This window comes from Enhydra lutris, unplaced genomic scaffold, assembly GCF_002288905.1.
Source record: "Enhydra lutris kenyoni isolate GAN:26980312 unplaced genomic scaffold, ASM228890v2 scaffoldscaffold12, whole genome shotgun sequence".
NCBI lineage: Eukaryota > Metazoa > Chordata > Mammalia > Carnivora > Mustelidae > Enhydra > Enhydra lutris.
Window position 1 is genome coordinate 52742797 of NW_019154096.1, and position 16122 is coordinate 52758918.

At 46.0% G+C, this 16122-nt stretch overlaps 1 protein-coding gene across 8 annotated transcripts in view; it reads right to left on the reverse strand.

Moving 5' to 3' along the window:
- Nucleotides 1–15426, reverse strand: part of LOC111145238 (SEC31 homolog B, COPII coat complex component) — a 31289-nt gene extending 15863 nt beyond the window's left edge. For 2 of the 8 annotated variants that reach the window (XM_022500015.1, XM_022500010.1), the window contains exons 1-11: nt 15203–15426; nt 13926–14088; nt 11288–11374; nt 10808–10931; nt 4353–4548; nt 4043–4138; nt 2978–3121; nt 2505–2647; nt 1570–1669; nt 1305–1466; nt 645–779 (exon numbers count right to left, since the gene is read on the reverse strand). In XM_022500015.1, the coding sequence (XP_022355723.1) occupies nt 645–779; nt 1305–1466; nt 1570–1669; nt 2505–2647; nt 2978–3121; nt 4043–4138; nt 4353–4548; nt 10808–10931; nt 11288–11374; nt 13926–14088; nt 15203–15220 (1368 nt within the window). In that variant the 5' untranslated portion in view covers nt 15221–15426. Of the gene's footprint in view, nt 1–644; nt 780–1304; nt 1467–1569; nt 1670–2504; nt 2648–2977; nt 3122–4042; nt 4139–4352; nt 4549–10807; nt 10932–11287; nt 11375–12955; nt 13118–13925; nt 14089–15202 lie in introns of those variants that run through there. The other 6 variants (XM_022500011.1, XM_022500012.1, XM_022500017.1 and 3 more) reach the window with 6 other exon arrangements.
- Nucleotides 15427–16122: the final 696 nt, after the last annotated feature.

Sequence of the window (16122 nt, forward strand, 5' to 3'; positions counted from 1 at the left end):
GTGGGGCGCCTGGGTGGCTCAGTGGGTTAAAAACTCTGCCTTTGGCTCAGGTCATGATCTCGGTGTCCTGGGATGGAGCCCCACATCGGGCTCTCTGCTCAGCGGGGAGCCTGCTTCCCCCTCTCTCTCTGCCTCTCTGCCTACTTGCGATGTCTGTCAAATAAATAAATAAAATCTTAAAAAAAAACACAAAACTGGAAAGGTAAGCAGGGCCCTGTGTACATTTGGCCTTGAGTTCATAACGGAATAGAGGTCGAAGGTTTTGAGCAGAGGAGTGACAGGATGGACTTACAATTTTTTTTCTTTCCTGCTTTGTGTTTCTAACCCTTACATGTCTGCACTCAGGACCAGTCCAGACATGTAGGGGTTAGAGAAAAATCAGATGGAACCCTCAGGCAGTTCTCTATAACCAAACAGCCTACAGCCACCAATACTTTTTAGACTGCACTGGCACAGTAAGCAAGGTGAAGGGATAGAGGAGAGAGCAATAGTGACTCTGCTTGAGCCCAAAAATGGGCCCTGATGTGAGGCACAGGCAGTAGGAATAAATTTCCCATAGAACACAGCTACGCGTTGGGCATACGCGAGGCTTCACAAACACACACGCACAACTGGGCACACCCCCCCCCATACACTACACTTACAGCAAATGAAACACCTGCTGGCCTTCTCATCCATTTGGGGGGTTTCTTTAGAGGGGGTATCAACGATGCTTGGGCCACTTGCTCCGGTACCTGCAATGGTGGGAGAGGCTGGCCTTTGCTGAAAGTAGAAGAGATCTGAGGGCAAAAGGACACCTGTATCACCAACCCCACATGGTGCCGCATCTATAAACTTTACTCTGGGAGGAATCCTTGAGATACCCAATCTGGACAAAGGCTGGACTCCCGTATTCTAGGGAACTGGTAGTGAGGGTAGGACTCCCATGCAGGAAGCTCTTGGAAAGCCTACTGCATCCACGGTCTAAAGTGGAATATAGACACAGAATGGATCTACAGGAGAAAAGGAGATGAGACAGTTCATATTTCCAAAATAATGGTCCCGGCATGGAGATCCAGTGTCCCTGAAATACTACAGGGAACATCCAAGAGTAAGAGTCAACATGAAGGACTGTTTTGTATTGTAGCAGGAACGACACCCTCCCAGGAAGATGGGCACTACACCAAAAGTGCAGCCCTCCCAACCCAGGGCCCTGGCCTCCCAGTCTCCAATAGTCCCCATTTCCTCCCAGGCCATTCGTCCTTTCCTCTCCCCCCACATAGAGACAGCATTCCCTCCAGCATTCTCCACCAAGCCTTTCAAACCTTGTCAGCCTGTCTCATCTGCTGGACCTCCCAGCTCCTACCCATCACGGAGTACAAACTGATCCAGCCATCGAAGGAGGCAGCAGAGAACACTGGAGGGTCCCGGGGGCACCACTGCACATCAAAGCACCAGCTGCTCTGTGTGGGTAGCTTATATACTACCTGTGAGGGAACCCCACCATTAGGGAAACCCTGACGAAAAGGAAGGTAACCCAGAACATAGCTTATTTCCTCCCCCAGCACAACCACAGAACGGCCAGCCTACCTCACTGCTCCCCAGGTTCCAGCACAAGATCTGGTTATCCTTGGCACTACTGAGCAGAAGCTCAGCATCAGCCTGGCTCCACGATACGGATAAGATCCCCCTAAAAAGGAAAGAGCAGCTAACATTTCTCGAATGCCTACTCTGAGTAGGATGCCTTATATATCTTGGATAAACTTCACCCCTGTAAAATGAGCAGTCTGATTTCATTTTACAAACAAGGAAAATGAGGCTTTGAAAAATTGAGGAACCTTCAGCAGTCATACAACCAGAACCCAAGTCAAATCCCAGAGCCTGTACACTATACACTCTATTACTCTGTCTCCCACAGGTCCCTGCAGAACGGTCTGCTTCTTTCCCCGGCTGCAGAGTAGGGACTATGAACAGCATGAATCAGGCACGCACTCAACCCTATGGGTGCTTGTTTTAAAAAGAAGGGTAGTGAGGACTCAACTCTTCAAAGTCCCCAAGAAGGTATAAAGGCAATACAGCCCTTTAGTAAGAAAGAACAGCGTGGGGCTGCCTTTTCTGCTATGGGCCCAAGAGCTACAGCTTCAGGGGAAAGCCTGTTCAGAGGATAGACAGGAGCCAAGGTTCTCCTATTAAGGTCTTGGATGAAGCAACCTCACCACTTAAAGAAAGAACATTATCCTTGAATCAGAGCCTGGGGATTCTCCCAGAGGCACTAAACATTGTCTCCAAATATTTCTCATGATCTCATCTAATGGAATCTCAGGTTCTTTTCCATGACCTCAGGATCTCAAGGAGCTCTTCTTTATTGGAGCTAGAGCTAGGACTTAGAGACTGTGTGTTCACTGGGAACTACTTTGAAGACAGGGAAGATGACTGGTAACTAAAGCGAGCCATTCACTGCCTCCTACCCAGGTCAGTTATGCCCCACCATCCACCAAGGATGTAGACAGAATTTGAGACTTTACCTGCTGTGGCTCTCGAGCACCTTCAGGGGCGAGGAGGCAAAGCGCAAATCCCACAGCTGAATCACTGGGAAACGATCATCTTCTGAACACAGCACCAACTGGGTGGCTATGTCTGGGTGCCAGGCCAGGCCTGAGCTGTGCATCTGTGAACAAAGCAGACCTGCAACAGGTGACCTAACCTGAAACTTCTGGTTATGAACCTTTTCTGCCTACTTGGAATAGGACCTCTGAGGGTGGGTTTTGTCTTTTCTAAGTGATAAGTGATGACCATGAGTAAGTAAGGAACATTAGCCTTTGGGTCAGCTCTGTTTAGCTTCCCTAAGCATTCACTCTCAACCAGAAATCTGCTAAGAGGCTGAACCTGCAAGTGCAACAGCTGGGAGCAGAACACTGGCCTGGGGAAGAGCAGCTCTGAAGTCTAGGCACGAGAAAGAAGCCAGAGCCCGAACCTGTATTCTGCCTTCACGACTCACCCTGTTGCTGTGATCGCTGACTTTGATGATAGGTTCATTCTTCCTGAGATCCCACACAACCGCCTTGCCACTGGGGTGAGCAGAAGACAGAATGTGTTGAACCTGCCGGTTCCAAGCGAGTGCCTTGATGTCTTCTGGAGGCTGCTGAGGCAGGAAGTGGGGAGGGGGAAGGGGACAACTTGTCATCCCTTTGACAGAGAGCCATTTGCTTTTCCACTGTTCCCAACCTCCCCGCAGAAAGCCCAAGAGTCGAGACGGGGCTTCCCAAACCCAAACAGTGTCAGGGAGTGGGAGCTGAATTTTCCAGAGAGGATCCGTTAGGGGACTGGTGTAGAAGGTGAGAGAATGGCAGGCAGACTTGGAATTTACTCCTATCCCAAGGTGTTCCTGAGAGGATGGAGTCAAGATTTAAATCAGCCCTCTTATCTATGACAAAGAGAGTGGTAGAGAAGGAGGAAGGGAGGATAATAAAGACATGTAAGACATCCAGAAAGAATGAGGCAGAAAGACAAGCCATTGCTATTTTTAGGGCACAAGGTGCTATCAAATTTATACTTAACTTACCTCACGATACTGTAAGCACAAGACAGAGAAGAGCCAGGAAGCAAAAAGACAGGCCCAGTTACAGACTGACAGGTAGGTATACTCAGAGACAGACATACACAAGATGCCCAACCGCATGGGAGAACCAGATATAGAGGCAAAGCTGACCCACCCCACAAAAGGACAAGGATCTATCTGGCCCCACTCCAGAGCCCAGGGTCTTACTCTCCTCTGCCTAAGCTCTACTCTGATAAATAGTATTTTCACTCCTTTTCTCAATGTCTTTTACTGCCTTTCTTCATCTTTGTTCCAGAAACCCTAGGACAGTTAATGACCACAAAACACCACCCTTCCCCTCCATCCCTGCTATGGGTTGGCTGGTAACATGTTAGTCTGTGGCGCTTTACTGCCCTCCAGTGGTGAAGTCCAAAGTCTCCTGGGCTCTGGGTGCCTCAAGAATTCAAGACTTTCCTGGGCAAATCAGCTGCACACTCTAATCAGCAGCCCCGGGACCCTTCTTACCTGTGACTTGGATCCTGGGGTCATTGGCACATTGAGGTTATTCAAATCCCAAATAAAGATTTCAGAATCACTGGCCCCCGAGGCCAGGAGGTTGGCCTGTATGAAGAAAAGGCCTTTGGAGATACACCATCCCAGGAAAAGGTAAGAACAGGAAAGGGGGAAAGAAACCCACATTTGGGGCTTCCAAAACCTCCCCCCATAACAGTGTGAGAAGGGCTCAGAATTACAGACCAAAGGTCATAAGTGAATGCTTCCACTCAGATCTGTGGCTCCACGGCTTGGCCATGTTAGACCAAATGAAATGCAGTACCTGGAAAGGATTAAAGTCAAGGGCTCTGACAGGTCCCGTGTGCTTCTGTCTCTGGGCCATCACAGGCTCCTTCCCCGAAGATAGGATGTGGGTCACATTGTATAGAGTAAGCAGGCCATTGTCCCCGCCGCCTGCAATGATCCCTGAGCCTTCCGGAAGCCCATTGCCAAAGCTCCCCCAGATCAGCTTGTAAAACCTACAAAGAGGAGGAACCAGCATCAGCACCAACTCAGATTCATGTCAGTAGGCAGAGAGGAGGCATTTCTGTCAGCCTCTGTCAATATGCAGGCATCCCCACCAAGATGGAGTCTGCCTGTCTCCCTCACTTACCAGACACACAACACAGGTTTGCTTGCTTGGTCATGCCCTTTCTCTGAAAAAAGATTCCATCTTTGTTACACCAGAAGGCAGGAGAACACTGCCTCAGAGTTGTGTGGCATGCTTTTTTTTTTTTTTTCCTTAATTAACATTACTGGGGTTACACAGACCCAGGGATACATATTTCAAATAGATTACTTAATCCTCACAACTCAAATGACAACAACTAACACTTATTGGATACTTCCTATATGCCAGGCACTGTTTTAAGTGCTTCACATGTATTAGCTGATTTAGTATTCAATAACCCTATGAAGTATTATTATGGACTCCATTTTTAATTGAGGAAACTGAGGCAGAGAGAATTTATGAAACTTCTGTATACACAGCTAGTAATTTTATCTCTATTTGACAGCTAGGAAGTGGCAGAATCAAGGTTTAAAGCCTGGCCCATCCTATTTCATTTATTTATTTTTGTAGAGCAAGAGTGAGAGAGAGAATCTTAAGCAGACTCCACATTCAGCATGGAGCCTGACGTGGGGCTTGATCTCATGACCGAGATCATGACCTTAGCCAGAATCAAGAGTCAGATGTTCAACCAACTAAGCCACCCAGGTGCCCTGGCCCATCTTATTTTAGAGCCCAAGCTCTTAACTATCATAAAATAGTGTATTCTGCTTAGAAGAAGGTCCAAACTCTTTTATACCGGACTATGAAGCAGTTTCCCTACACAAACAGTTGCTGTCCCCTCTTCCCTCTCAAACTGGAGGTAAGAAAAGACCCACAGACCTCTCCACCCTGTGTATCTTCCATGTGACTGCCCTGGGCCAGACCTACCAACAGAGAAGTGTAAAGAATAAACATACCTCTCGGGAAACACTTTTGGCTTTCTAATGATGCTTCTAATGAGATACCGCCAGTGTCTTGCACAAAAGAACAAGATGGACCCTGGGCTCTTGCAGACAAAGATGGTTCTTCTGCAAAGCCCCCAGGTAAAGCATGTGAAATCCTCAAAGCCTCCCAGGTAGCTTGTCCTTCATTCACAGTTGCCAGCCAAGGCTATTTCCACAGCCCTTCAGAGAAGCTAGATTACACATCAAATGATACTATAAGATCCCAACCTGGAAATGAAATGTTCCCACACCCTGAGAACTGAGTGGGGTGACCAGGCAGGAACCTGTTTGGCCAGTCATGAGAGCAGCAACCGCCTGTTAGAAGTAAAGAGCTGAACACTGGTTGAGACCAGGTCAGCAACTGAGATAAAACAGCAGAGCTGACACAAACGGTGGCTCCAGAGCTACTGTCCAAATGCCTATGTGTTCTAAGGTCGCCCTGATCTTAACAGGGCAGAAGAATGTGTGCCATACTAGTTTGAGAGGCTGCCATGTCCCCCTGGGGCTAGAGGTCAGTGTGGGCAGAGGGCAAGTCAACAGAGCAGCTACAGAAGCCCCGAATAGGTCTCACAGAAACCAGAGAGTGTGGCCACAGAAAAACTCACACACAGATGGTGGAAGATGCTACAGTATGGGCACAGCTCATGACCTCCAGACCGAAGACAAAGGCACCTGACACCTCAAGGGGGAGTCACCAAAGGGCTGGAAAATAAAGCCCTGTTAGTTTTGAGAGACCAAAATGCAGAACACAGCGCATGACAAAGTGACTTCCTTTCTCTAAGCCTGCAGAAAGTACAGTCCTACGGTTAACCATTTCACTGGCAAGGGTGAAGCAGGAGCCCAAACAGTACATGATCCTTCAGAGGGCTCAAGGACTGTCAATCATCTCTGCTCTGCAAAAGGACAGGGAATAGCATGTTGGTGGGGGGTGGCGGGTGTACGCATGTGTGTGTGCAGAGAGAGAGCTCAGAAGCATGCGGGCAAATGCAACTAAAAATGAACAACTGACAAATCTAAGGAAAGGCATACAATTACTCACTGTACTAGTCTACAACTTTTCTATGTTTGAATGGTTTAAAAATAAAAACTTAAAAAAAATAACAAACAAGTTGGCCTTTGGCTTAAAAATAGGATTTTTCAGACATTAGAAGAAAAGAGATTTAAGGAGAAGGTATAGAAAGAGTTTGTATAGAAAAATGGGAACTTTCAAAACATGAGAATACCGGTAGAATTCTCTGCTGAAGAGGTTCCCATGCAGATGGTAACAATGGGCACCCCAGAGCATCAGGAATGATGGGTGGCACCTAAAGAAAATACAGATTCTTTCCATACCTACATAATTCACATTTTTAACATGAGCCCCCAGGTGATTCTAACAAGCAACCAGGGTTGAGAACTCCTGTACTAGATACATCAGACTGATACCAGCCTGGACCAATAAGGGAAATGTTGAAATCCGTATTGATTCTGATGCATTTACCCACGCACTCCCAGTCTACTTATAGCCTGAGGCAGCTCCTTGTCTGCACTTATACCAGTGTTTCAGAGCAGTTCTCTTTCAGTCAGGTATTTCTAAATATGTAACATTTCTCTGATGCATCATGGATTAAGGATAAAGAGGTCTTCAGGATTCAAATGTGGTTGAGCCACAAAAGGACAGGCAAAGGAAGGGGAAAGGTTTTGAAAAGTGTATGTTTAGGTAACAATGAAGAGACACAAGGAAGGTTTCTTTTTTTAAAAAGTGGGGAGTACCTGGGTGGCTCAGTTGGTTAAACATTCAACTCTTGATTTTGGCTCAGGTCATGATCTCAGGGTCCTGAGATTGGGCCCTGAGTCAGGCTCCATACTCAATGGGGAGTCTGCTTCTCTCCTTCTCCTGCTGCTCCCTCTGCTCTCTCTCTCTCTCTTTCAAATAAATAAATAAATGAATAACTCTTTAGGGGGAAAAAGGAAAAGAAAAAAAAAGAAAAAAGCAAATACATGACTTGTGTGTTGACCTGTGAACTGAGTACTTAGCTGCAGCTTTTTTTGCTATAAAAAAAGAAAGGGAAGGAAAGACTGAACATTAGACCTGAATCTAGAGCCCAGTAGGTTCTTAGCAGCCATCTTGCACAACCTCTTCTTTATACATAAGTGAGGAAACTGAAGACCACTGTCAGAATACCACCTGCGCAGTCATGGACCTTTAGCCAAGGATGCAATACAATTGTACTTTCCACTAAACCATGCCAAAGATGACACAGAAAAGTGGAAAGCATAAAGCAAAGAATGGGCAGCTCTCTACCTACCTGATCATCTTGGTCAATAGTTTGAAATGTGGGTTTCTGAGTGAGTGACTGAACCCAGGCTGAGCCAAAAGTGGGTGTCTTAGACTCTGGAGTGTCTAAGATAATTTCCTCAACAAAACTCTAATAGATTGGGGCGCCTGGGTGACTCAGTCGGTTAAGCAGCTGCCTTCCGCTAGGGTCATGGTCCCAGGGTCCTGGGATCGAGCCCCGCATCAGGCTCCCTGCTCAGTAGAGAGCCTGCTTCTCGCTCTCCCTGCCGCTCTGCCTACTTGTGCTCTTTATCTCTCTGTTGAATTAATAAAAATCTTTAAAATAAAACAAACAAAAAAACACACAAAAACCACAACTCTAATAGATCCAGGTCAAAGGTAATTCTTTAGTTCTTTGAAAATGCAAATCAATATTTGGATACAATTATGGAGGTGGAGAAGAAAGTAGAGATGAAATACTATCAATAGGGTTAACTGTACTATTTATTTTGGCTATAGCCCCCAATCCTTGCAGGATGGAACAGGATATGAAGCGAAGTTTATGATTCCTTTATTGGGTACCTACATTTCAAAAAGGGTCCCTTCAACCTAGTTGGCTGCAAAACCTACCATTCATCACCCCTGAAATGCTCTCCAGGCACTAAGATTAACTGAAGAATAACTATAACAAACTGAAATTGCAGATACCAATGCTCACTTTGGTAATCCAGACATTTCTAACATCACTTGTTCATTTAACAGATTTTATTAAGCATCTAACAACAGGCACTGTTTTAGGAGCCAGAGATACAGTAGTGACTAAAACAGACAAAAATCCCTGCCCACAGGGATCTTAGGATTCAATTTCAAGATTTCTTTTTTTAAGAAAAGTTCTTTTTTTAAAAGATTTTACTTATTCATTTGACAGAGAGAGAGAGAGAGGGAGCACAAGCAAGGGGAGCTGCAGGCAGAGGGAGAGGGAGAAGCAGGCTCCCCACTGAGCAGGGAGCCTGATGACAGGCTCGATCCCAGACCCCTGGGATCATGACCTGAGCTGAAGGCAGATGCTTAACTGAATGAGCCACCCAGGCACCTTCTTTTTAAAAAACAAGAATTTTTAAAAAGATTTTATATATTTATATATAAAATAAGTAATTTATTTTATATATATATATATTTTTATATATTTATTGTGTATGCATGGGCATACACAAGCATGATACAAGATTTCTTAAGCAATTATATTGCCTCTATTAGGAACTCTTTGCCCTAAGGAGCCACTGCTATGCTGAGGCTGCTACTTTGCTGGCTGAGGAGAAGGGTCCTTGCCCACTGCCCCTCTTCTTAACTCCAGGAGTACGAATGTTATTGCATTAGTTCACCCCTTTCAGGGGCCCTTTCTGAATGCTTGCTTAGATGCTAAGAATATTTCATGATTATTGGTAAAACCTCCAGTGGCTGCTCTTCAAAAGGAAAGGTACTGGAAATAGAAAGAGATGTAAAAAAACTATAAAATAAGGGATACTGCCAGAAAGTGACAGAGGGGCTCCAGAAAAGGAGAACAATAACTAACCTTTATTAGGTTGAACCATGAAAAGAAAAAAAAAAAGGGTACTTCTGTTTAAATAACTTAATTAATCTCTCAGATGAACCAAAAAACGCACAAGAGAATGCAATGTTGCATTTTGATCAGTAATCTCTAAAGTGGGATGAGCAAGATAATTTTCTGAGCTGTAGGAAAAAGACTTACTTTTTAATGTATAAAATTATAGAAACTTAATTCTTAATAGTAGAGTAATATAAATATATTACTTATATTCCCCATATAAGTATATAAGTATGTGTGTGTGTGTATATATATATGTATATGTATATATCAAGTATAGTGAATATTCACATTTTCCCTGGTGGTATGAAAATCTGGAGACCACTGCTGTAAGCCACATCTTTACAAAACCTATAAAAGAAAAGTTGAATAATAGAATAATAGAAAGAAGGTAGATTTTGAAGTTAGGCCTAGATGTAAATCCTAGCTTCTCAGAGTTTCAGTGTCCTCCTATGTAAAATGGGAATAATGGTATTTATGGCTTAGGCCCATTTTTTAATTTTTTTTATTTTTATTTATTTTTTTTGAAAGATTTTATTTATTTGACAGAGAGAGAGAGATCACAAGTAGGCAGAGAGGCAGGCAGAGAGAGGAGGAAGCAGGCTCAGTGCTGAGCAGAGAGCCCGATGCGGGGCTCGATCCCAGGACCCTGAGATCATGACCTGTGGCTTAGGCCCATTTTGAGGGATGAATAAATACACAGAGCTAGTGTCTGGTCTGTATACATACCCTCTGTGAATGCTAGTACTCAGCCCTGAAAGCCCACCAGAGCCATGAAATCCATGAGTACCCAATCAGTGCCTAACCACGATGAGGAGAGGCTCACTCATTCTCCCTCCACTGGCAGAAAGGGAGATATTGTGTAAGGTTATCTTCTCAAGAGCCGAGGGAGGAAGGAGCCAACATCTCTGGGCTCAGAGAGAGATCAGGTACTTATGGGTCCAGTTCTGTGTGAGGTGTCTCTATCACCTGATTTTTTTTTAATTTAATTCATTTATTTAAGAGAGAGAGAGAGAGTGAAAGAGCACAAGCAGGGGGAGCAGTAGAGGGAGAGGGAGAAGCAGGCTCCCCGCCAAGCAGGAAGCCCAATGTAGGATTCGATCCCAGGACCTTGGGATCATGACCTGAGCTGAAGGCAGACACTCAACCATCTAAGCCAGGTGCCCTCTATCACCTAATTCTGCCCAACGCTGCCGCTGCTGACCAAAAAGGTGCAAGTGGGTGTTTTAAAAAATCCTCTTGCAAAATAAACCCAGGGTTAACGTCTCCCCTCACGTATCTCCTCATGAGCTCTGAGAAGTACACATTACTACCAAGATTCCTCAACAGGGTCTGTATCAGGATCTGTCCCACACACCCATCAACAATTAAGACATAGTACCTGCTTGAGGCAGAAAGGACTCCCTTGTGTTTCAAGTCCAAAGAGGGGTCCCTGAAATCAACCTCAAAGATTTCCAATGTGCCATTTGTGCTAAAGGAGGCATCTAGCTGCTGGGCAGATGTTCCTAGGCACAAGAAAAGTTAGGAAGAGGCAGCATATAAGCAAAAATACATGCATGGATTTGGGGAATAAATGGTTGGGGAGTGGAGAGGCAGAAGAACAGAGAGGACTGGGAATACCCTATTCCAAATGGTAATTCCAAGGAAAGGAAGAAAACAAGAGGTGCCCAGGCTTGAGCCATAGTTCAAGGCTGCCCCGAGGTACTCCAAACACTTAATGTCCCTTTGCTTATGCTGTGAGCAAACCCCACCTTTCCATGACTCTAAAGCTTTCTCTGAAGCTCAGTAAGGAATTCTGGATATTAAGTCTCCTCTTGACTTATGTACTTTCAGCAGATCGTAGTCCACAATATAATCATACCTGTGGCCAGACACACAGGGTACTGGCTGGCTGGGCTCCACGCTTGGACAGCTGGCCGTTCAAGTTCCTTTAGCTTCATGGTCGGTCCTGTGTGGGGCAGAAAACTGACATGGCCCTCAGTCCACTGAAAATAGAAACCTGCAAACTTAAGGGTCAGATCCAAGGAGTACCTGCAGACACAAGATCTTGTTTCCCTCTCCCCACCATGGAATGGGGATTTCAGGGCAATAGGGGGTAACACACACATAATCATCTGTAGCTCTGCAAGGACAGTTCACTTACCCAATTACGGATATCTAATGCATTTACCCCAAAAAGATATCCAAACACAGTGGCTGCCACAAGCCCAATGGTGATGATAATTATCAGATCAGATAATATCTCAGTGACCTCATCTATTCCCTTGGCTTTATATATCATCCATATGCTGATGACCCCCAAATTCGTACCACCAACACAAATTTCTCTTCTGAGCTCCAAGTTCTTATATATAAGTTGTTAATCAAACATTTCCATTTGGATATAGCAATGATACCTAAGTTAGTCTGTCTAAAACAGATTTCTCTATTCCACCATCTCCTCTCGCTAAATCTGTTCTTCCTCCCGTTTTCTTCATCTCAGTAACTGGTACCACTCTCCACCCAATTGCTCAACCAGAAAACCTGAAAATCCCTGATTCCTCCTTATCCCTTATTCCCTTCTAATTCATTAAGTCTTTCTGATTTCACTTCCAAAATTATATCTTAATCTGTTTACTTCTCTCCATCTCCATCACCACCACACTCTTTGAATATACCATCATCTCTCACCTGGGTTACTGCAATAATCCTCCAACCAGCTATCTTCACTCTACCATCACCCAATTAACTCTCTACATAGCAGTGGAAGTGAACTTTTAAAATAAAAAAGGGGGGCGCCTGGGTGCCTCAGTCATTAAGCACCTGCCTTCCACTCGGGCGGTGATCCCAGAGTCCTGGGATTGAGCCCCACATCAGGTTCCCTGCTCCACGGGGAGTCTGCTGCTCCTTCTCCCTCTCATGCTGCTTGTGTTCCCTTTCTTGCTGTCTCTCTCTGTCAAATAAAATAAAATCTTTAAAATCAAAGAGGATTTTGGGATTCCATGCTTAAAATCTTTCAATGACTTCTACTGCACTCAGAATAAAATTGCACTCAAACCCCTTACGACCCTGCTCAAAGGCTCCAGCCTACAACTTCAACCTCATCTCTTGCTACTTTCCCCTCTTACTCATTGTGCTGCAGCCACATTCGCCTTTTTTCCTTTCCTGGCTTTATACTAACTCAGAGCTTTTTTTTTTTTTTTTTAAGACATTATTTATTTATTTGACAGACAGAGATCACAAGTAGGCAGAGAGGCAGGCACAGAGAGAGGAGGAAGCAGGGTCCCTGCTGAGCAGAGAGCCTGATTCGGGGCTCAATCCCAGGACCCTGGGATCATGACCTGAGCTGAAGGCAGAGGCTGTAACCCACTGAGCTACCCAGGCGCCCCCTTCAGAACTTTTGTAAATTGTTTCCCATACTTTGAACGTTATTCCTCTCATTCTCTGCATACTGGCTCCTTATCACACCTTTCTGGGCTCATCTTCTCACCCCCTCCAAGAGGTGAGCCATCCAATGAAAATCAGACTCAATCTTTTTCCCCTTGCTAACCTTATCTGTTGAATGAAGGTAGACATCCATTTTAATTCTGTGGTTTCCAATCCAATTCTAACGCATATTCAACGTGCCATCCCAACAGGCTGCAAAGTGGCAGGAAAGTGTTTTGTTTGTTTGTAATGTAACACTGAACTTGAGGGAGGAGACTTGGGACCTGCTGTGACCTGCTTAAGGAAGCCACCATCAGGTTAGTCTCAACCTAGAAAAATAGCAGGTAGTACTACTCAATCTGTAATGTACTTTCCAGCCTGAAGAAAGTTTGAGGCTGCCAATTCAGCCAAGATTCTCAGGGGGCCTCTAAACACTTGAGGCAACACAATTACGTACGGACTTGCGGCACAACGCCTCATACAGTCACCACCGCCACCTGCTGGTCAAAGCCATTTTCACGTTTCCGGGGAAAGCCCTTAACAAAAGTAGAAGCTGTGTTTAGCACTACTCATTTAACGTGCAAATCTCAAGTCTCCCAATGGCTCTCCGTGGCAAGGACTATATGATCCCCATTTTTACGGGGAAGAAAACTGGCCGGTCCGAGACGTGAACCCACATCAGCCACCATAGCCCAGTGCTTTTAACCATTATACTAGTTCAAACTAAACTCAACCGCACATGAGGTGTTAAATCCCCGACGGTCTGGAAACTGGGAAGATGGGCTTTTAAACTACTTTCAACCAAGAGCCGAACGGACTCCTGCAGTGATGGAGGGCGGGCGGCAGCGACCCGGCCAGGCCCAGGCCCGGGGCGCACGGGAAGGCGCGAGGGCGGCGCTCAAGGGAGACCCTCGTCCGGCCGCAGCACCGCCGCGAGGGAGCCGAGCCGGGTCCAGTCCGAGGGCGGGCGCGGTGGGGCCCTGAGAGGCGCGGGCCGGGGTCTCCGCTGGGGGCAAGCTCCCCTGCGACTCTCTCCCGAAGGAGGGGAAGCACTCCCGGGCGCCCCTACCCCCAAAGAGGTGGGCAAGACCCACCTGCACGGGGAGCCCCGTCAGGGTAGCGCGGCGCAGCCAGAGCCGGTCTCCTCCGAGGGCCTATGGGCTCAAATGGGCGCTGCGGACGGCGGCTGCCGAAGGCCAAAAGTAGTCCTGTCAGGGCACGGCGCGCGCAAAGCGCGGGGTCGAGGAGCTGGCTGACCTGCGAAGGAGGTCATAGGATTCTCGCTTTTGCTCCGGGCTCCCTCACCTGTCCTGTGGTTGCGCAGTTCTGCGGCAGTGGGTCAGATCCTGCGACGACCAATTCTGACCTACTCGATTTGAGCCAGGTTCCGGGCACAGCCTCCACCCCCACCCCGCGAAAAGGGAAAATACTAATTCATTATTTGTTGAAGTGGAGAAGACCCGGTACTAGTTCCAGAAGCTCTCAGTGGAATCCTAATTGAAAAGGTAAATAGCAATCGAGGCCATAAATAACAGCAACACACTACAGCCCAGCACCAACTGGTAGCCAAAAGCTGTTGGCTTTGTGCATTGTTTTTTGACTAATGAAAAGGTACAGGCATGCAGGGGGCTTGGCATTGTAGACCAGGGGCTTCCTGGAGGGCTTCAGGAACATGAGACAGGTGGTCATACGTTGCAGCAGCAAGGTAGGTGATACCTCAGAGAGAAGGAAGGGCCCAACGAGCCTGTGGGCCCCTTGGCATTTCCCTTACCATGAACTAAAAAGAGGCCGGATACAGGTTGAGAATACGAGTTCAACCCTGCAGGTAATCGGTAGTTACTAAGAATTATGAGTAGGGATGCAGTAAGATGAGGATTGTATTTTGAGACAAGTAATATGGATTCCCTTGGAGAGAAACCAGAGCTGGAGGCAGGGACTCCAATTAGGTGACTAACAGTCCAGGTACCAGGTGATGACAGCCTGGATTAATATAGCGACAGTGACTATAAAGGAAAACTGGACAGGCTCTTGTGACTTATGAAGGTTAACAGTTGAAGAGGGAGGTGAAAAAAAATCAGATGGATTTTTTTATGTTGACTGAGGGAATTACGGCATTTTCAAATAAAAATGTTCTGCCAGCAGCTAAAGAACTTAGACCTGTTATCTGCGATTCAAAACTTTGGTTTAATGCGGAAGTTCCACCATGTTTTTGCTGGCTACACCTCCAAAGATGGTGAATTGGTTCAGTTATTTTATGACTGAGCCCCAAATCACTGTGACACAAGCCTAGATTTCCTTTTTGGGTGGACTAGAGGGTTTTGAAGTCAGGACAGAAGACCATTCACACTCTTCCTGTGTATTAAGTACTTACCAAGCATTTCTGGAGCATCTTAGCGCAACAGTGGATGAGCTCTGAGGGCAAGTAAACAGGGTGGAAAATGGAACCTTAGAATATACCTCAAATTAGGGAATGAGGCAGAAATGTCACTGATGGGAATGCTCTGGAAGAAATCTAGACCAAAAGCGTAAGGCAGTTCCAAGCAGGACAGAATTTAAAAAATGAAAAGTACAGGGGTGCCTGGGTGGCTCAGTTAAGCCTTCAACTCTTGATTTTGGCTCAGGTCATGACCTCAGGATGTGAGACCGAACCCCTCGTCTGGCTCCACGCTGGACGTGGGACTTCCTTAAGATTCTCTCTTGGGGTGCCTGAGTGGCTCAGTGGCTTAAAGCTTCTGCCTTCGGCTTAGGTCATGATCCCAGGGTCCTGGGATTGAGTCCCACATTGCGCTCTTTGCTCCACAGGGAGACTGCTTCCTCCTCTCTCTGTCTACCTCTCTGCCCACTTGTGCTGTCTGATAAATAAATAATCTAAAAAAAAAAAAAAAAAAATTCTCTCTCCCTCTCCCTCTGCTCCCCCCAAAAATAAATTAAAAAATTTTTTTAAAAATTAAAATTAGGGACGCCTGGGTGGCTTAGTTGGTTAAGTGTCTTCTTTTGGCTCAGGTCATGATCCCAGGGTCCTGGGATCGAGTCCCACATCGGTCTCCTTGCTTAGCAGGTAGCCTGCTTCTCCCTCTGCCTTCCACTCCCCCTGCCTGTGCTGTCTCTGACAAAAAAAAAGAAAAAAAAAACAAAACACTCTTCTGTTTACACATCTCTTAATTCTTTCACTTTATTTTGTAACTGCCAGTTTCAGCTTCTACGTAAGTACTTAAAGGCAATTATTTCGTCCTGTCCAATTTTATATCCCCAGGTCCTATCAGTGTCTGATTTTATATATATATATATGTA